The 18,915-nt window shown below is 48.9% G+C and overlaps 10 protein-coding genes across 10 annotated transcripts; 5 read left to right on the top strand and 5 right to left on the bottom strand.

The window, feature by feature from the left end:
• Window positions 1–286: 286 nt before the first annotated feature.
• Window positions 287–2,638, bottom strand: K444DRAFT_622153 (HET-domain-containing protein). The gene has a single exon (XM_024882041.1). The coding sequence runs from the start codon at window positions 2,558–2,560 to the stop codon at window positions 359–361; it is 2,202 nt and encodes a 733-aa protein (XP_024727701.1). The 5' UTR covers window positions 2,561–2,638; the 3' UTR covers window positions 287–358.
• A 610-nt stretch (window positions 2,639–3,248) lies between these two features.
• On the top strand, window positions 3,249–4,898 carry K444DRAFT_638125 (uncharacterized protein; the record flags this gene model as incomplete). Its single annotated transcript, XM_024884213.1, has 4 exons — window positions 3,249–3,440; window positions 3,488–3,802; window positions 3,859–3,982; window positions 4,063–4,898. 4 exons carry the CDS (start codon window positions 3,249–3,251, stop codon window positions 4,896–4,898), a joined length of 1,467 nt encoding a protein of 488 aa, XP_024727702.1.
• Window positions 4,899–5,326: 428 nt separating this feature from the next.
• Window positions 5,327–6,865, top strand: K444DRAFT_277020 (uncharacterized protein). The gene is made up of 3 exons (XM_024871527.1): window positions 5,327–5,710; window positions 5,763–6,047; window positions 6,100–6,865. The coding sequence occupies exons 1-3, from the start codon at window positions 5,519–5,521 to the stop codon at window positions 6,715–6,717; spliced, it is 1,095 nt and encodes a 364-aa protein (XP_024727703.1). The 5' UTR covers window positions 5,327–5,518; the 3' UTR covers window positions 6,718–6,865.
• A 369-nt stretch (window positions 6,866–7,234) lies between these two features.
• Window positions 7,235–8,719, top strand: K444DRAFT_276981 (uncharacterized protein). The gene is made up of 3 exons (XM_024871526.1): window positions 7,235–7,596; window positions 7,662–8,618; window positions 8,674–8,719. Exons 1-2 carry the CDS (start codon window positions 7,534–7,536, stop codon window positions 8,535–8,537), a joined length of 939 nt encoding a protein of 312 aa, XP_024727704.1. The 5' UTR covers window positions 7,235–7,533; the 3' UTR covers window positions 8,538–8,618; window positions 8,674–8,719.
• K444DRAFT_276897 (uncharacterized protein) lies at window positions 8,692–9,563 on the bottom strand. The gene is made up of 2 exons (XM_024871524.1): window positions 9,174–9,563; window positions 8,692–9,122 (listed from the first exon to the last, which is right to left on the bottom strand). The coding sequence occupies exons 1-2, from the start codon at window positions 9,324–9,326 to the stop codon at window positions 8,847–8,849; spliced, it is 429 nt and encodes a 142-aa protein (XP_024727705.1). The 5' UTR covers window positions 9,327–9,563; the 3' UTR covers window positions 8,692–8,846.
• Window positions 9,564–10,467, bottom strand: K444DRAFT_276896 (uncharacterized protein). Its single transcript, XM_024871523.1, has 2 exons — window positions 9,920–10,467; window positions 9,564–9,861 (listed from the first exon to the last, which is right to left on the bottom strand). Exons 1-2 carry the CDS (start codon window positions 10,372–10,374, stop codon window positions 9,801–9,803), a joined length of 516 nt encoding a protein of 171 aa, XP_024727706.1. The 5' UTR covers window positions 10,375–10,467; the 3' UTR covers window positions 9,564–9,800.
• On the bottom strand, window positions 10,468–11,454 carry K444DRAFT_276895 (uncharacterized protein). Its single transcript, XM_024871522.1, has one exon. It carries the CDS (start codon window positions 11,237–11,239, stop codon window positions 10,562–10,564), a length of 678 nt encoding a protein of 225 aa, XP_024727707.1. The 5' UTR covers window positions 11,240–11,454; the 3' UTR covers window positions 10,468–10,561.
• Window positions 11,455–13,285: 1,831 nt separating this feature from the next.
• On the top strand, window positions 13,286–14,244 carry K444DRAFT_276944 (uncharacterized protein). The gene is made up of 2 exons (XM_024871525.1): window positions 13,286–13,860; window positions 13,919–14,244. Exons 1-2 carry the CDS (start codon window positions 13,388–13,390, stop codon window positions 14,058–14,060), a joined length of 615 nt encoding a protein of 204 aa, XP_024727708.1. The 5' UTR covers window positions 13,286–13,387; the 3' UTR covers window positions 14,061–14,244.
• A 634-nt stretch (window positions 14,245–14,878) lies between these two features.
• K444DRAFT_547281 (carbohydrate-binding module family 1 protein) lies at window positions 14,879–16,275 on the top strand (the record flags this gene model as incomplete). Its single annotated transcript, XM_024876295.1, has 4 exons — window positions 14,879–15,170; window positions 15,266–15,304; window positions 15,355–15,515; window positions 15,571–16,275. 4 exons carry the CDS (start codon window positions 14,879–14,881, stop codon window positions 16,273–16,275), a joined length of 1,197 nt encoding a protein of 398 aa, XP_024727709.1.
• Window positions 16,276–16,936: 661 nt separating this feature from the next.
• Window positions 16,937–17,921, bottom strand: K444DRAFT_576513 (kinase-like protein). The gene is made up of 2 exons (XM_024877536.1): window positions 17,878–17,921; window positions 16,937–17,824 (listed from the first exon to the last, which is right to left on the bottom strand). The coding sequence occupies exons 1-2, from the start codon at window positions 17,911–17,913 to the stop codon at window positions 17,018–17,020; spliced, it is 843 nt and encodes a 280-aa protein (XP_024727710.1). The 5' UTR covers window positions 17,914–17,921; the 3' UTR covers window positions 16,937–17,017.
• Window positions 17,922–18,915: the final 994 nt, after the last annotated feature.

Here is an 18,915-nt window from a genome sequence, read left to right on the forward strand (position 1 = left end):
CGCACACAACTTCCCTGCTGTCAACCCAACGACCAGGACCTGGCAAGCAACCACCCTTGCGGAGAATACTGTTTGCGGGCCAGCCGAAAGTTGCACGAAGCCAACGAAGTTAACGCAAAGACCACCATTTAGTTGGACGCGGCTCGAAAACTCAACGACGCCGACAATGAAATCGAACGCGATCTTAAGCTCTGTTGCGGTCGAAACTTATTCCGTGTGAGAAGGACGGAAAATGGTTCTACGGGATGGAGAGTTGTTGTATGACAAACTTCTGTTCAATTCATCCTTCGCACGAACTACTGCGCAAAAAAAATAGCCAGGTGGACTGAAAGATAAATGTGATCCTGTGATGCTACGCCTACACAATATAACTTGTGATTTTTGTTTGTTTATTCAGGAAATGAAGGATCTGCTTAACTCCTTTCTTCGGATAGGAAATTCTCATGTAGCCCTCTCGCTTGAACACCAGTGAGAGTGGATCTACTCTCGACAAACCCAGCCCAACAATATCACCGTACTCCAGTTGTGCGAAGGGTAGAAAATAGCTCGGGTAATTGTCATCAGGACCTATGTCAGGTATCCAACAACCGTGGTCCAAACTGATGCTCGGGAGGACTTGGAATGTGCAATGTTTCCCCTGAACTCGTCCATATTCACTTTCAAAGTCGTACTCAACTTTACGGAGTTCCATTGGAGTGCCAGAAACTCGAAGGGCGATTGGTCTCCCACCAGACGAAACATTCCTATTTTTAAGACACTCCACGTCTCCATCTTCCACGTCAACCTCGACGAAACGCTTAAGGATTGGGACGGATAACCGCCATATTTTACATTCGACAGACGCCCATGACCAACTTGGTGAGATACCAGTTCGATAAGACCCGCTCGATAGCGGCGTTCTTTTCCAAAGAAGCTCCGTGAATAGAAATGGCACCCAGAGCCCACCGGAGTTCTGCCAGTTGGTTCGCGCTTGTATTGCCGAGATAACGGCAGATATCGCGGCGAGCCTGTCGGACTTGAATGTCAGATTTGTCTTGAGGTACTCGCTGAATATGCGACCCCAGGCTTCACGGATTTTGACCAGCTCATCATCAGTAGCTGCTAATTTTCCTTTTGACTCGATGATTGCATTGAAGAAGTCCGATTTGATTGTGCTAAGTGGAGTAGCATGTCCTGCCCCATTGAATTCGACCTGCCTAGTCTCTCGGCACTCCCAGGCTACAGTGCGCCCGAGAATAACCGTTCTGGGTGGGAGAATTCGCTCCTGCACCACCCAACCCCTCGTATATAACGGGGGTACTCTGTAGAGAGTAGGGTGAGGGCAACCCGAATAGATGACAATCGCCTGCTTTTTAGAGGTGCGGGCCAGTTCACATTTGGCGTACATCAACGGGTCCCTGCAAGCGTATAGCCCTTCGTCACTGTGCTTAGCATCCAAAGCAGCGATCGAGATGAAACAGTTCTGATAGATGCCGTACATTGATTGAACCTCGTGCGCCATATCCTCCGTTGAGTCCTGGACGATGCACAAGGAATCGACCCAGAGCCACCTTAGGCCTAATCCGGCGGTGAAGTGAACGGCATCCTGGATCGTCTTGGGGAGTGTACTGACTGACACTCCGACTTCGAGGGTCGAGGCATTGGACCTATTCAGCTGCAGCTTGGACTTGCCACCCCAACAGTAACTCAAGGTTGCATATTTCAGGTCGGGTGGAGATAGCACAAGGACTCGAACAATACGGACGAACTGAAGCTGTTGAACGTTCTCTAGGTCGATTAGCCTGGCTGGCAGGACTCCATCTGTTGGAGTCTTACACTTGGCATGTGAAGCGCCACAACGTTTGATCCAGTTCATGGTCTGTTGCAAGACCTTATGGGATAAGGTTTTGAGCGGTAGCGATGACGTTAGAACTGGAATAGGGGTAACCAAGCCTGCCACAGGGAGTGATCCGAATGCAGCATCGCAGCACGCCTTTCGACGCAGCCAGTCTCGTATCGCACCGCCCCCTGAGTCGTGAGTGAGTATTTCCCCGCCGACCCCATTCGCAGGAATCTTCGGTGTGGATTTTGATACCTTTTTTGCTGGCGGACCATTGGTAGATGAATGCAGGGACAGGTACAGGCGATCGCCCTTGTAATTTGGATTCTTCATAGAGGCGGTAAGATACAAGAAACAGCTGGACGAGGACTTGAGGACGACTGCTAGGTCTTTGGCCTTTCTTAACGAATCTGCCAAATAGGGAAGGTGCTGTGTTCCCTGATGGCGTAGAAAGACAGTCCACAAGAGAGTGCAGAGGTGACAGCCTTGTAGGTATGAATTCTCGAGCTCGCGGCCCGATACGTGGTGATTAAATTTACGTCTAGTTCGCAGAAATCGGTCTTGCTTCAAGCGATGGAAGTTCGATTCTAACCAGGTCCGGATCTGCTGACATTGTGTACATAAGAGCGAAGTCTGCACGCTCTCATCGATCAAGCCGAGTATGTTGGTCTTGGCGATTGAGCAAAACTCTGTACAGCCGTGCACTGGGCGGGCTAGCTGAGCTAAGGTCGGAGAGTCCATTTGCACGCCCCGTCGAACATTTACGTGTACATGTATGTGTTTGGCAATCACCTCTGTTGCGCACAGCAAAGGTTTCGGTGGATAGAGGTGAAGGGGTGTCCGCATTCTGGATCACAAGATGTGGGCGACAACTGCTCCGCCCTCGAAACGAGGCGCAGGTTTCGCGAGTGCTTGGCATCGAATCTAAGAGACGAAACAACCCTCGGCACTACTAATGAACGATTTGTTTGAACAATAATCTGACATAGAAATGAACCCAATTCACCAACTTCAATAGTCTCTCACAGCCTTTCTGCAGAGAAGAATCGCACGCATGGCATTATATTAGCGAGTTGGGAAGGGGGAACAAGTGCAAGGTGGCGTGTCAGCAGCAGGATGGTTTGGAGTCAATATTTCATATCGAGATGGGGTTTGGAAGAGAGGTGTAATTTGTTATTTTGATGTTTTTCTCGACGTTTCGCCCACCGCTATTCCCCCAATAATATCTTCGGCAACAATAGTCAAGTATATTCATAATCTTCAATCTCATAAACCTAGCTTTACCACATTCAAAGGCGGCAAGGAAGATAGGGTGAAGTCACGTGAATGTGTCTGTGCCCACGTGTTAAGTGATTCGCGCTTGACGCTCAATCTCGACGCGTCTTCCAACAACCTCAACTCTCACTCTCAACATAACCCAAGCACAACCATGGCGCCATTCGACTGTGCTGAGTACAATGAGTTTATTGCATATCTTTATCGGAATTCATTGCAGGCCCGAGGAATCGACAACTGCCTGAGTCTTCCACGAATGCTCTTCACATGCCAGTCTTTTGGTGGGAACGCTTTTGACCTTCGCCGGAGGAAGCTGATGGAGCAGCTGATTGATCGTTTGGTCAAAGTTAGTACTCAAAACCGTAGACTGTATCTGAGGCTCAATAAATATAGGACAGCATGATTACTGTTCATGCCGATCCTGCTAGGGAAGGAAGGACTCTGTATAAGTGGGAAACATCGTTCTACTCTCGTGTAAATGATATTCTAAAGCCACGAAATTCGGGGTCTAGAACTGGTTGGGTGCATTTGTTTTTGCATGAAGTTTCTGATACTCACCCATCCGTTCAAAATGCGATGGAACACCTCGAACTGTTCCTCAACACGCGATCACAGGTCGACAAATGGTCTCAAACACCCCATTCGACACGTGCACAACAACGCTCTCCACCACTCTTTTCCATATCTACAACCCCAGTTATAGACAAGGTGGGCCCGGGCTTGGACATTGCATTTAACTGCTTCCTCACTGACAATGTTTGCAGCAACAAGAGCGACCCTTCCTTGCAGCCAGCCCTGCTACACCTCGAAGCTCCTTGAAACGACCAAGATCACGCAGTGACGCAAGTAGCGCTCCATCATCTGCAACTCGTCCAGTCCCGCACGACGGTCAACTCCTTCGTCGAGCCCTCAATCATGCCAATCGCTCGTTCTCGAGAGCAGTGATCGATCGAAAAGACTTCGAATAGATGATACGATCGTGGTTGAAACCCACGAAAAGGAAAACGAGGGCGAACATCGATCTGAGAATTTGGACGATAGGGATAAGGGAGATGAGGACCAGGACCACACTTTACTGGATCATATCCTCAGCAGACTACAACCAATCCCAAAACTGCAGACGATCTCTGAGCTGCTTCAGGACGAAATGGACACCATGTCAAGAAACTACAGGTCTCAGGATACACGCATTAAATCTCTGGAAACGGACTTGCGGACAATCGATGAGAGACATGTGCTCGGATTAGACAACTTGCATGGAAACTACACTTCACAGAATGAACGCGTCAAGTCTTTGGAAAGAGCAAGGGAGACCCAGTCGGATGTACTCTCGAAGACTGAAGGATCCCTCGCCAAGGTAGAAGCCAAACTGATAGCCGTCGAAGAACGGGTTTCCAAGGAAATCTCTAACATGAGGATCGACAGGCAAAGCCAGAATCTGGATGCTTCAGCGGGGAAGTCAGGTTCGTACGACAAGATCAAAGCAAGATGCCGAAAAGTCGAGGAACGGCTGATGACCTTGGACCAACGTACAACGGCGGAACGAAGTCTATATCGGCTTCTCGACAGCAACACGAAATATACACGAGAGTTAAACGACGGGGTGAATACTTGGAAAAAACAGTGCGACAAGGAATACTCGGAGGCCAAGCTTCTCAAGGAGCAAGTGCAGACGCTGGAGGAGCGTTCATCAGCAATGGAGAAAATGATTCGAGATCAGCAGGGTCTGATTGTGGAATTGGCTTCTCAGCTTCGTGTTCAACGGACCAGCAAGATACCAGAAGCCTCAATTGGGGACTTCTGACAACGCTGATTCAACTTGTAGTACACCTTAATCTGGCAAACGAAGGGCAGTTTCCGATCTGCTCACGTCAAATCCGGACCTCTTCTTCTTTTGATACCCAGGGTTATGGCTATATGGATAAGATGTTGAGCGTGGCGTCACCGCCTTTTTGTCTGGACGTTGGGAACTTGGATGCATTGGGGTTTGGGTTCAAAGTGGATCAGAATTGTAGCAATATCCTAGTAGTAATGCTCTAAAAGGCACTCAATCTGTATATGAAATCTTGGCCGAAACTTCTGCGGTGTCTTGAATGTCGGTGAATGTTTCGTTCATGAAAAGGGGACAAGCTTCTATTTACATGCGGGGCCCGGGTAGATTTAGAAAAAGCAACGACCATGTCTCTTTCAAGAAGACTGCACCACAAATAAATAAAAGCGTCTTGACATTACTGACAGCATGGAAAAACACAAGACCTCTAACTAGAATTCGAATGCCTTCACGATTGTCGCGTTATCACGTGCACTTACGAGTAACATGATCCGCGTCGAGCTAGGCAATCCTTAACCGCGTTTGTTAATCTGCCTCATCTTCGTCTCAATCTCCCAGCCTCTTGGCCTCCAGCAAACGGCAGAAGAAGCACAATGGTTTGCGAGGAGTACCTCGACGTGATAAACGTCGTCGTTCGTGACGCATACTTCTACACCTACCCACGCACGATCTCAGCGGAGGCATATATAAAACCGTTAGGACGTCATGGAGCACCAGGTCCGTCCTACGATGAAGTCTGGAGGCAACAGGTAATGGAACGGGCATTCAAACGCATGGTGAACAAGGTAGCTATTTTCTGGCGTTTGAACGGGTTGGAATACTGATTTGTGGACTCAGGACAAGATATTGGTGTGTAATCAATCGAAGTGGGAGCTGCATCCGGATTTCGACGCCAAACGATTCTTCAAGGTCCGGGACAGTGTACAATGGGTCTCGCAGATCTACTCGACTGGTACACCGGATCAACATCGATCCAGGGTAGCTCTGCAGAGTCTCGAAAGTTTCCTGGACTCCGACCTTGGTCCCATCGGTGGCAAGCAGTTGATCAAGCTCTTTGGACGTTCTGCAGGTGAAGAATATGACTCTTTGCAGATTGAAGACAAGACGGTTGTCAAACTAGAGGTGAGGAATGATCGTCGTCTGGATATTTGAGACAATTTGCTGAAGATTTTAGCCGGCAACCGAACTCATGGATCTGACTCAGACAAACGCGACCTCTGGAACAAAACGAAAGAAAATAAATATTGGGGAAGCTGGCAGCGATGGACATAATTCGAGCGGACCGGAGCCCTCGAGCCCGATACCATTGATTACACCATTGTCAAGTCCTCCATCATTACGTCCTGCCCGGTCTTCGTTCGACACGAACAAGCCATCGAACACAACTGAGACAATAATAGAGAAATCGGGAGAGGAAAGACATACGGATGAACCAGAGATACAAGCAATCGAAAAACCGAGCGGAGAACCACGCGTGATGGCACAACCTGGCAGCACCACAGTCGAGACATTAAGACGCGCAGCGCATGTTGGTGGTACACAACCCAGGAAAACTGGAGTTGAGAACTCGAGACAAGAAGCATCTGGGGTTATACGAGCGGGGGCGTCAATACTGGAAAAGTCGACGCAAAATGTACGTGTGGAAGCACAGCCCGGACGTTCAATCAATCACCCGAGGCAAGAACCATGCATTGTTACACAATCGGCAAGCACATCTGGAGGGACGCAACCCGTGACTGGGAGAAGTGGACTAGAGAATTTGGTACTCCTTCCCGCTTTGCCCTCTCTCTAGAAGGGAATTCTAACTTCAAATAGCTATCAAAGTACCCGTGGCTTGTATCTGCCCCAAAAAGAATACAAGAAAAATTCCCCCAGGACAGCTTCGAACTTGTTGTCAGCGAAGGCACCCTGAAATTCAAATGTCACGATTGCCCTGCGAATCTCTACAAAGCAATCTACGCCGATCGAAAAATCTGTAACTTCGAGGCTCACCTCAGAACTCCACTCCATAGGCGAAATGTTGCAGCACGACTAGGCGGTGCGACTCCAGTGGCTGGACAAGCATCGCCGGCCACGAGCAGGCAGAGTATGAATTCACGAGCCAGCGGGTTGCCTCCAGTTGTCCAACAGCCTTCACCCGCGCTTCAAAGGCAGGATGCCATTACACGACCCAAGCAGAAATCCTCATTGGCTCAACAAGCATCAATGTATGACGACTACGAGGAGGACTTAGATGCGGAGAGCACAAACGAGAGCAGAAGCTTGATAATAATCTTCCCAACCGAACGTCTTCTCAACGCTGCCAACCCACGTTCACACGCTCGTCTTTCGGAGCCATCACGATCTCGACCTGACGTTTCGGGAATTGAAGACCGAACAAAAAGACGTCGACTGGAATACGAAGAGTATTCGTGTTCGACCAACCCACACACGGCCAAAGCCCGAGCCCGCGTTGCCAACCTGGAGCCCTGCAACAAGCAGTACCAGCCTGGTAAAGCAAACGACACGAAGATAGCAAGATGTCACGTCGAGAATATTGTTAAGCGCTCCGAAGCACATCAACGTGCTAGTTCGGCTGAGCAGCCTGCCTTGGTGGAGCAAGGTAGGAATGAATATGTTAATGCTCGTTATGCTCGCCGTTCGGAGGATGCTCGTGATTTGTCGGCAATTGGCAGGCGCAAGTCAGGGAAAGACGCGGAGACTAGTTCTCAGGGAGGCGACAACAGACTTACCAAGGAATGGGGGGTTTCAGCCACGTCCGCAACCAGAGGGAGTAATATGAGAACCTCAACACATACGGATATTGCAGCAGGGCGCAAAAGGCGCGCGACGGGAGAGACACAGGTTGATGGCGGAGCAGCTGATAAAGCTGATTTTGGCACGGTGTTGAGTAAATATCGGGTCTCGGGGGCATCAGAGGACCTGGCAGCATCTCGGGCTGAAGAGGGGGCTCTCAGAGCGCGCTTTGGCTACCAGAAGTCTCACGCCTCAGACGACAACACCGAGTCAAGAAAGCACGCCGGAATGGACCCCGAGGACCTTATCGATGCCTCAGAGGCATCAAGGCCTGGTGGTATGAGTGAGAAAGCTGCCTCACTCTCCAGCCTGCTGTCTCTTCTCGAGAAGCGCACAGATACCCAACGACAAAACTTCACAGCCGCCCACCAGCTCCAAGTCAGCACAAGTGAGGAAATCGCGCTCCTGCGAACGATTTCTAACCGCCACGACGAAGAGGTTGAGGCGTTCAAGCATTCCATTAAACGCGAAAAGGAGTGGCGAAAGTACCTGGATAAACTTACGAAGGAGCACAAAACGAGGATCGCGCAACTTGAGGCCAAGCTAAGCCGCGAGAGGGAGGATAAGCAGAACTTCAAGATGGCGACGGAAGGACGGGTTGATGCGCTGCTGAAGCATCATCAGGAAGGCTCAGAGAAGATATTGGGGAAGATGGGCGCGTTGGAAAAGATGGTGGAGAAGCAGAGTGCGCAGATTTCGTACCTGATGCGACCTGTTCCGGTGGAGAGTGAGGGGTGTGAGAAGCCTAAAAGTCAGGCGAAGAGTACGTGGGTGGATTTGGAGCCTGCATTTGTTGATGGGTGGAATACGCATTGAGATATGGAGCATCTGGCACAGGTTTTGCTTCGAGTGAGTTTTAGTGGACTGTTCGGCCAGCGACGTTGAAGTCTGCGCTCGGTACGACACCCTGGTAGGGCATGGGCACATATACTGTTAATAATAAGCATAGCAGCTAATGTAAATGGCCGGGCACTTTCAAGTCTCAGTTCGCGTAGTGGAAGATTCCATGGTATTTTCTTTCACTTCTCCATCGATTCTGTCTTCCATCGCCAGCGCCCTCCCAAGATCAGGGATGCGTCCAACGGTTACTTGGCGCGATTGCTGGAGGCAAACGAACATAAAGGGCTAAGTCGATATCAGTATCATAATAGGCCCAATCAACATGCAAGGGCGGGTCCCGTTTTTCGGAATATGAATATCTGTCTGTGTCCATTGTTGTCCTCGCAAAATACCACTTCTTGGAGCAACTAACTGCAAGTGATCGGATTTATGCTCCGCAAGCTCGGTAATCCATTTATAAGAGTGTGGATCCATCTCTTTTACAAACTGTCTCCGTCCAACCTTGTCAATTACCCCTTTATTCACAGAATAGAATATTCCAACATTAGAGCCGAAGTCGAGCTAAGACATGATCTGTTGCTATACATTTGAATGATCAACCGAGAAACCTACCTGCATTCTTTCCAGCGATCTTGGCAGCAGCTTGTACAATCCATCCCTTGGAATCCCAGACGGAAGTGAGGCAACAAAACACAACGCAGTTGCCGTGAGATATTTGAGCACCGCAAAACTACTTGGCTCTAGTCTTGTAGCATCATGATCCATCTATTTTTGACACCCGTGACTGATCTCCAGTTAGGTCAAACTCTGATTTGCAGGAGCCAAGATTGACGTAGGCAGTGCTGGAGAGGAAGGGCGTAAAATGCGCGAGTTGTCATGACTTGTCATTTTTATCCATTGGGTTTCTACTGGCATATTGATGAAGAGCTTTTTGAAAGACCCCTCACATAAGAGGAGGACCGCATCGAGCGCGGAAGGCGAGATGTATCGAAATCGTTCTAGAGATTGGAAAGTTATCCGTTCGTCGGGGCTTTCGTGAGGGAAAGCGTTCTCTGGAAACGTGAAATTCTTCGTGTCGAAGACGTTCAAGAAGCGGAGAAAAGGGTAATGATAGGAGACTAAGGAGCTCCAATGTTGTAGGCAGCCTCTCTTGGAGATCGAGATGCTGAAGTGTGTTCCGCAGAGGCAGGTGGCACGAAAGCGACTTCGGGGTAGATTAGGGACCCTCGCGGGCCGGCGTTAAACCAAGCATACGTAGGTTGGGGAGTCTTGAGAGAATCCGGCACACGCGGTACTTCGCCTCAAAAATGGCAGTGGTCAGTTTTCTTCAGGGAGAACAAAAGACTGTGGGGTCTTACCAGAATGACCGAAGAACATCCACTTGTAATATACGTCTTAAATCATGGATCTTGGTCGTAAACTCTTCTAGCAGTCTCTGGGGGATGCGGGAATTAAAAATTGCTAGAAGGTTCTGTAGATCTTCGTTTGATATGGTGTCGGCCCTCGTGCCATTCTTTGCCAGATCTCGGCATAGATCTAAGGCTTGATCACAGACGACACTAAAACCTCGTTCGATCTGAGTAAGGCAGCTAAGCGTATTTTGCTTCTCCATTTCCTTATAGAGCAGAGATAAGGCGGATTGAGGTCCACTAGGGCTGTTGCGAAGCATTCCCATTCCTGAATAAGTCTGAGGAATGCCATCAGGGTAAACGAAATGTGGAGAGACCAGACGAGAAGCCATGTTTGAGAACTCAATAATGTTAGCCGCCAGGCTCAAACTCCCTATAAGATCGAATGGAATAGTCCATCGCATTTCGGTGGCATCTGGGACTGTTGATTGCTCATCCCAGACAAACGCTTGCTGCGAAATAGAAACAGATATCTCAGAAGGGCGCTGCTGCTCCCAGTCAACAGTGTCATCGTCTGACCCTAACTTGACACTCGAATCAACTTTGCTAGCCTTGCCTGAGGCGTCCGAGCCAAGTCCCGAACCTTCTTGGTTATTTCCTCCCAAGACATACAATGAATGCCATCTGTTCTATGTGACGGGAAAGGTGACTTTTGAGTTTCTCTGAAGGCTTTGAACAAAGTGGGCAATTTTTCAGATCCTTTTGCGCTGGTCTTTGAAATTGTCGAATGATATCTTGTGATAGCGAAGAGGATTGGAGGTCGGGGTGATGTTCTTGAAGGTGTAACAAGAATTCCGATGGACTTGTGCATGGAGAGTGACCGTCAAGGTGGCAGCACCACTCAATCCGGTGATTTTGAAGCTCATGTTCATACCAATCATTATGGCCCTCAAATTGGTGATCCTCCATATCGCAATTGATGAATGTGCAGATATGGCTCCAGGACGATTCTATCGGCAGACTCTCACATACTTCCAAGCTTCGTCGCTCTTCATCTGGCAGGTTACAAAGCAATAGGGGCAGAGAAAGTCTTTGCCCCCAGCTAGCCCCTTCGAGCGTGGTGGAACATAAAGCTTCTGGTTCCCAGTCCAAAGTGATGGATTTGTAGATGGTAATGACTCGGCCACAGACACGTTGTCTAGAGACAACAAATTCGCATAAAAGGTGGGGAAATCCGCAGAGCTGAATGTTGTGGCTCTTGAAAACTGACTGGATTTGCTGCACTGCTTTTCGCTCACCGCTGGCCGTGTGGTTCCAGCTGCTCGACATCGGTTGCCGGAATGAGCGGTGCCAAAACTCATGTTGCCTCTAGGGCAGCCCGAGATAGGTTAAGTTTAATATTCTCATAGTGTCTAGCACGGTGGTGCAGGAGCCGCCGCCTGCGTATAATCATTCGTTGCAGTCTTTGTTTCAAAGCTGTACTTGCCGCTGGGCATCTATCGTCGATGTAAGAGTTATCAAAAGGTTCAAAATGCCCCCAAATCTATGGCAACGGGCTTTTTGTTTCTGTCAAAGGTGGCCGGACGGCGGATAAGTATCCTATAGAGGCAGGTGACTGTGAATCGAAGAGTTTCTACGAGTTGCGGAACCTCCAGAATAGGCGTTTGCGACTTATTCAAGCTTTGGGAGTCAATCGGCGGAGCACCCCGAAAAGCCTCGAGATCTGTATTAGCCACGGTATCTCTAATGCTGGTAAGTCGTCATTTAAAATCGACGTTTTCTCCCTGCGAACCACCTAGCTCATGTTCCGACGAATCATTCTCCTCTCCGGGAGCAGGATTCCGTATCCGAAAAGGATTTGGCTGCGGAATCAAACAATCTTCGGCTTTCGAACGGCTGAGGTTTGCCTTCCAACAGAGAAGCAGCTGACACGCGTTGAGTGATAATTGATATTCAAAGATGAAACCTACTCCCTTCAAGCTGGAAGTGACAAGGTAAATTAATATAAATACATTCCGGAAGAACCCTGGTTGAAGCTACTTGAGAAAATGCAAGGCGAGCTTACTGTATCAACCAGTCTGTTGAGAATATTACCGATCTGTTTCTTGTAGGAAGACGCTTCACGCAGTCTGTGGTCCAGGATAATCGGTAACTTGGACCATCATGAGCAGCTCCGACATTGCTGCACCATAGCTTATATCTACCAAATGTGTTTGAAACGTCTGTGAAGGAGATGTCCTGTTGAAAAAGATGGCGGGGTGGCATGAGAGAGGAGAGAACCCGTAGAAAGTCTTCGAAGCAGTGAAGCACCGATAATGACAAGTTGAGATTGAATCATCCATCAAGGAGATAGCTTCTTGATCCCTGTTATCAAGCCTTGTTATAGAGGCAATGTCGGATGGAGCAGGCGTCAGTGGTGAGCTCTGTCGTAAGCTTAATGAGCCGTGCCAAGCTAGAGTGCAACACTCAGGCGGCAATGTATCGTGTACACAAGTGCAGGGGATTCAAAAGAAAACGGTGGTGCGGATAGCTTGCCTAAGAAAAACCCGGCCCACCAGTCTTTCAATACCTGTCGCGAGCGGCTGACGTCCTGGTGGGCTGGCAAGGTGGAGCGAAGGCCATCAAAACGGGGGGTTCTCGGTAACCTTAAAGGAATTAGATGTGGCGAACCGCACTTCACTGGGGAATGACTATGGCATCAAAGATGTCGCCCTGTTGTCGCAGCAATAATCGAGAAAAGATGGCTCAGCAGCAGTTGAAGAAAGTGCGGGGCTGTCCGCAATGATGACCCCGGCCGCAGGCGTCCGCGCATCGAGACTTCGGGCGACCGTCAAGCTCTTTACCGAAGCTTTCGTCCGTCTGTTACATTACTGCTGTTTCTACTGCGTAACTCCCCCTTGCGAGGGGTCTTCCTACGTCAGCTAACTTCTTCATACAGTGTCACGCCGTCCCACTTCCAACTGAGCTTGGCTCGTCTCGTGCTGCCGGCCGGCGAACCTTACCACGTTGATTTACGACATGTCCGGCTTTGAGATCGCGGGCGTGGTGCTCGGAGTACTCCCGATCATTATAACTGCGCTCGACAGCTACGGAGAAGGGATCAAGGCCATAAAAAGCATGATAGGATATAAGGAGCTGATACGAAACCCCGTTCTCGACTTCCAAATCGAGACCCGCAGCTTTCAACGCGGCTGCAAGAGGCTCCTCTCGAGACTACGGATACCTTCCGAAGAAGTCGAAGGGCTTTTGAAGCTTCCAAAAGGGAAGCAGTGAAACGATGCCGCGCTGGATGCGAACATCCAGAAACTTCTCGGTCTTGAGGATTATGCCCAATATAAATAACTGGTGTTGCGACTGTTTTCTGAGACTGGATGATTTCTCGAGTGAAAAAAACTCCGATCGAACTCCGGTTTCGTTGTGAGTAGTCACCCAGACTCGTTATTCACTGTCAACACTGCCGTCTTGCAGCCTAGTTGGATGAGTGCTAGCCACCCCGAGAGGGCAAACGCTCTTGACAAATTTCTTGGGAAGACCAGTACATCCAGAAAAACATTCAAGGCAATAATGCTGGGCTTCGACCGCGGCGAGTATGCCGTTGCTCTCATGGACATACGAAACGACGTCAAAAAAATCAGCTCCCTCGTTGGCGATGCCATGGAGCTTGCAGCATTGAGGCGAGAACGGAGTCGCAGAGTCAACACGAAGTTCTGGTCCTCGATTCGTCAGTACGCTGACAGTCTTTTCCAATCGATAAGGTGGCAATGTGTTTGTGCCTCGGATCATACAGTCAACTTGCGCCTTCAGACCCGAGCAAAGAAGAAGCAAGATGCAGATGCTACATATCTCTTCGTAATTCTCTTTGCGTTTTCGGGGAACCTGGGCCCCAATAGCTCGCAGCCATGGATATGGAGGCAGGCTCAGGTGCAACTTTTAGATATTCCACAGGCGCAGCAAGTATCCTATTCAGAATAGTTGCTCAGATTTGAAGACTGATGCTTGATAATCCAGGGTTATTGGCTCCGTTCCCTTCGCCGGCATTGGGCCACCTCCTTCACCAACCCCCGGTTCAAAAATTGCTTCTCTATGTGAAGCGCTCAGGCGCGCCATGGTAACCATTCGTTTCATGTTCGTTTGTCGCCACGGAGCCTGAACCCTTGTTCTTTTAGTTTCTCGTCATCTTCCTGGCGCCTGGTTTTCATGATAGGTTGCGAAGCAACGCCAATCGAGCATAGCGCATGTCCTGTTCATTTCTACAACTAACCTTAAATGCTACAAAAGCTGTTGCAAACCTCGTTTCCTCCGCACCGGCGGGCCGCATCAAGCATCTTGACCCTCACGCGTCGTCCGACGGATGCACTTCGGCTCTCAGACCAAGGCAAACAGATTTCCCTTTAAGGCGCATCACCGAGTACCAAGTTTCATCCCTTACAATCGGGTTTTCATTTGTTCCACGTCTTCCACGTGTGAGGGGTTGGAACATGTAACATTCAGGCGGCGCGGGCCGAGTGCTTTTGATTTATGGTCAAATACTTCCCTTGTCTGATTCGTGGATTCCACTTGGTGGATGTTCTGGGCGCCGTCTCCTCACACTTCCCCACACTTCCCCACATAAACGAGATCATGCATCGGCACTCAATCCAAAACAACACCGGTTGTTCTTTCCCGAACGACTTCTCAGGAGCGCGTCCAGTACAAAGTCCAGTCCTACCATATGCCGCGCTTCAGTCGATTTTGTTTATCCAAAGTTTATCCATTAGCGGGTATGATTTAGGAATAGGGTCTGCTGTTTCTCCGCCTAGAACATGCATTGCACCGGAGGTTCATCCGAATAGCTTCATCTCGGAAGTAGCCGTGCAAGGTCACCGCAGTGTTTCTCCGAGACGATTCCGCAGTAGCAATGGGTATAAATGGTTTCATACTACCCTCATATATTTCTTTAGCCAAATATTCATGTTTCTCTTGGCAACAATGCACGTCTCAGCCTTACTTCCTCTTGCTGCTCTCGTCCCTGCTACCCTTTGCCAGCTCAATACCTTGGCCAAAGCAAAGGGATTGAAGTATTTCGGTTCTGCAACCGACAATGGCGAACTCTCTGATACTACATATGTTTCTATCCTATCAAATACCGGCCAATTTGGACAGATTACTCCTGGTAACACTCAGAAGTGGGTCTATACTGAGCCTACCCAGAATACCTTCAGTTGGACCCAAGGAGATGTCATCACTAGCTTCGCTGAAGGCAACGGCCAATTATTGCGATGTAAGCCTTCTCCTCTGCAATTGATTTGCTGGTTGGAAATTATTGCGGCTTCCAGTCCATCAACGGCTTCCGAAGCATCATACTAATATTTGCAGGTCACAACCTTGTCTGGCACAATGAGCTTCCAAGTTGGAGTAAGGCACCCTCCCCACCATAATGAAGCCAAGACCCTGAGCATTTCAAGTCACCTCTGGCACCTGGACAAATGCAACCCTCATTGCTGCTCTGAAGAACCACATCGCGAACGAAGTCACACACTACAAGGGGCAGTGCTACGCCTGGGATGTTGTAAATGAAGCCTTCAACGACGATGGGACATACCGTGTTGACGTCTTCTACACCACTGTTCATCTAACCACTACCCACTCCCTACCAAAGAAACAGATCTAACTATTCACAGATTGGGCCAGAATACATCCCCATCGCCTTCGAAACAGCCGCCCTCTACGACAGCACCGTAAAGCTCTACTACAATGACTACAACATCGAATCAGCCGGCGCCAAATCCACCGCTGCCCAAAACCTTGTCTCCTCTCTCAAAGCCCGCAGCATCAAAATTGACGGTGTAGGCCTCCAAGCCCATTTCATCGTCGGACCAACTCCTTCTCTCTCCTCCCAAATCTCAAATCTGAAATCCTTCACCGCTCTCGGCGTTGAAGTTGCCTACACAGAGCTTGATATCAGATTCACGAGTCTCCCGCCGACAGCAGCCGGACTTACGCAACAAGGGACAGATTATGCGAATACTGTTTCTGCTTGTGTAGAGACGACGGGCTGTGTGGGTGTCACGGTATGGGATTTTACGGATAAGTATTCCTGGGTTCCGTCCACGTTTTCCGGACAGGGGGAGGCTTGTCTTTGGTATTCGGACTTCACTCTGCACCCCGCGTATTATTCTGTTGTTTCTGCGCTTGGAGGTACGGCCGCAACAACCACACTAGTGACGAGCAGGACGACTTCAAGTGCGACTGCAACAACAACAACGGCGAGTGGAACAGTTGCGAAATGGGGACAGTGCGGAGGAATTGGATGGACTGGTGGAACTGTCTGTGTGGCGGGCACGACTTGTACCTACAGTAATGCTTGGTATAGCCAGTGTCTGTAGGCTCGAGGTATCGGAGAGAAGTCGTTGAGGAGGTGAATGTGGGAAGAGGTGATTTGGTTGAGGGATTGAAAATCGGTTGTATATATTCTCAAACCAAAAGTACATATTCTTTCACTCTCCTGTTCCACTCCTCCGATTTTTACCCTCACAATCACGAATGCCATTCAACTTCTACAGAGACTCCACCTGTATTCTTTTATAAAAACAATATTCTTCTTTCAGTTGACGTTCGGAAAAGGAATGTAGTCAGTCACGTGCCTCGCCTCTCGAGGAGTTTGACTCAAAGCTTCGAACCTAGTCTTCATGCAGATATACTGTCGACCGCCTCTGAAGGGAAGAGCTTGGAATATACTGGAAGGGGCATTGGGTTAGGGTTACTACTTTTTGTGAATTAGTTGTGCCATATATATCTGAAGGAAACTGAGATAAAGGTTCGACCTAGCTTAGAACCGGACAAATACAGCTACTTAACTACTAAAACGGCCTATAATTGGAAACACATATACGACCGCTATAAGAAGGGCCGAATCGTTAAGCATAGTTTCACTGAATTTTGTTTTCTCTGCTATAATTAGAAGAAACGAGGTGAAGGAGCCTAGGAAAACCGAGGAAGCGACGAGGAGGCCTGAAAGAAGCGATAGCATGTGAGTGTCTGGATCCTGAGAATTATGACTTTGCAATCATAACACCGCACTTCATGCAAAACGAAAACAGTGTAGTAAGAATACTGGAGAGTAGAAATCTAGTAGAATTGCTCTACACTTTGTCTTGCTGCCTCTTGCAGAGATTGAAGTACTTCTTTGGCGGAGCCTGCTTCAAGGTTCCAGCACCGCTTGATTATGTCCCCACACTCAATGCTTCCAACGTCTGGAAACTCATGGGCCTTGTAATTGGCTTCAACTTCGTCACTCTCCAGCTCATGAAACGGGTATTGGCCAGCCATAATGAAGTAGATGAGGGAGCCGAGACTGAATAGGTCGTCTTGTGCAACGGGTTGGCGCCGCCAATCGAAGTCTGGGTGTAAGAAACGACCATTGGCGCAGGCTGATGGTTGACAGCCGTTAAGGGAGGAGCCACTAAAATCCGCAATCTTCAAATTGAGATAGGTGTCGAGGAAGAAGTTCTTAGGTTCTATGTCGCAGTGAACCACATCTGCGGCATGGAGAAGCTGGAGTCCCTCGGCTGCCTCTCGTGCCCACTGGAGTCGTTGCGGCAGAGAAATCGAATCGTTTTTGGCAAGAATAAAATCCTTCAGACTGCCATTGCTCATATACTCCATAGTAAGGACGCACTCTTTTGGATCCCAATCGATGATCTCAACTAAGCGGGGATGAGCGCCTAGTGTTGTATATATTTGGAACTCGGTCGTGATGTCTCTGCGGCAGGCTTCGGCTCTAGGTCCAGGCCATGGTGACTTGACTATCTCACCCGTAGATAATCGTTCCACAATTCCCGATGCCCCCCCCGCAATAAGCTCGCCCTTCGATAGCCGTGAAGCTTCATATAAGCGACCAAGCGGAATATCTTTTCCTTGACTGGCAGCTGCGGTCTAAAAACAATGTTAGGTAAAAAACCATATTACAAAGAATATGGTCTGCTTACCTCTCTAGTAGTAGCTTCTCCCTGGTCGCAGTCCATGATAATGCTGAAAGGATCGTTTATGTGTTGGTGAGGGTTGATGGTTTGATAATGAGGTTTATTTGTTAAGGAGCTTTCTAATTGGCGCGCGACAATCGGCCTGCCAATCAACTGCCCGAAAAGTCTTAGTGTTGTGATGGGGCCGGAACCCGATTCTATGTTTAGCTTACCGAGCAGAAGGATATCTCCGCCAAACGCCCAACCTCCTCAAAATTGCTCACTTATCCCCTGCCTGGTGAGACATTCCAGACTAGCGGCCGCACGCGAATATCTCCAATAGTCTCTTCCAATCAAACCATTCGCATTTTAAGCGGCCGCTAGCACTGGAAAAGTCTCGGTGGACGAAGGGATAGTACAATCGATGGTGCTATGTGCGGGAACGGGGCTCTCATTTTTTAGATCATCTGCCATTTGGGCAAGACTAGATCTTCAGCTGTTTCCTTTTTGTATTTACTTCTGGCAGCCTACTCAGGCCATGGTAGCTATTAAAAGCTCCTCAAGGCCTGGGGGGTGTGTTGCATGGCACTGGGCCCCCCCTCAGTGCCCTGCGCGTGCCTATGTCACGTGCTCAGGGGCTTACAGCGATATTAGTAACAATCGTCTAAATCGCATTTTAAGCCGTGCGCAAAAAGGGTCAGGAACACCAAACCCACAACACAACCACATATCGACCGTATCACCATTTATTAATAAAACTCTATAATATTAATTAAGATAGATGGGGGCAGTGGTGCGATTAATTTAAGCTACTATGGTCCTCTTCTGGACTTATAATTATTAAGTTAATTGAGATCGGGCAAAAATGCGATTTTCTAGCCTCGCGCGCCAAGCCTCGCCAAGCCCAGCCCCTCGATTTTTGATTTTTGTACCCCTCTGACTACTTCTCTATATAACTTTTAAACTACGCTTCTAGGCTTAGTACTATAAGGCTTAAATAGCTTATATAAGTGCCCCCTTGCTCTCTTTAAGAGCTTTTACTAATCTAATAAGATTTGGGACTAT

The sequence above is a fragment of the Hyaloscypha bicolor genome (genome assembly GCF_002865645.1).
Source record: "Hyaloscypha bicolor E unplaced genomic scaffold K444scaffold_183, whole genome shotgun sequence".
Taxonomy (NCBI): domain Eukaryota; kingdom Fungi; phylum Ascomycota; class Leotiomycetes; order Helotiales; family Hyaloscyphaceae; genus Hyaloscypha; species Hyaloscypha bicolor.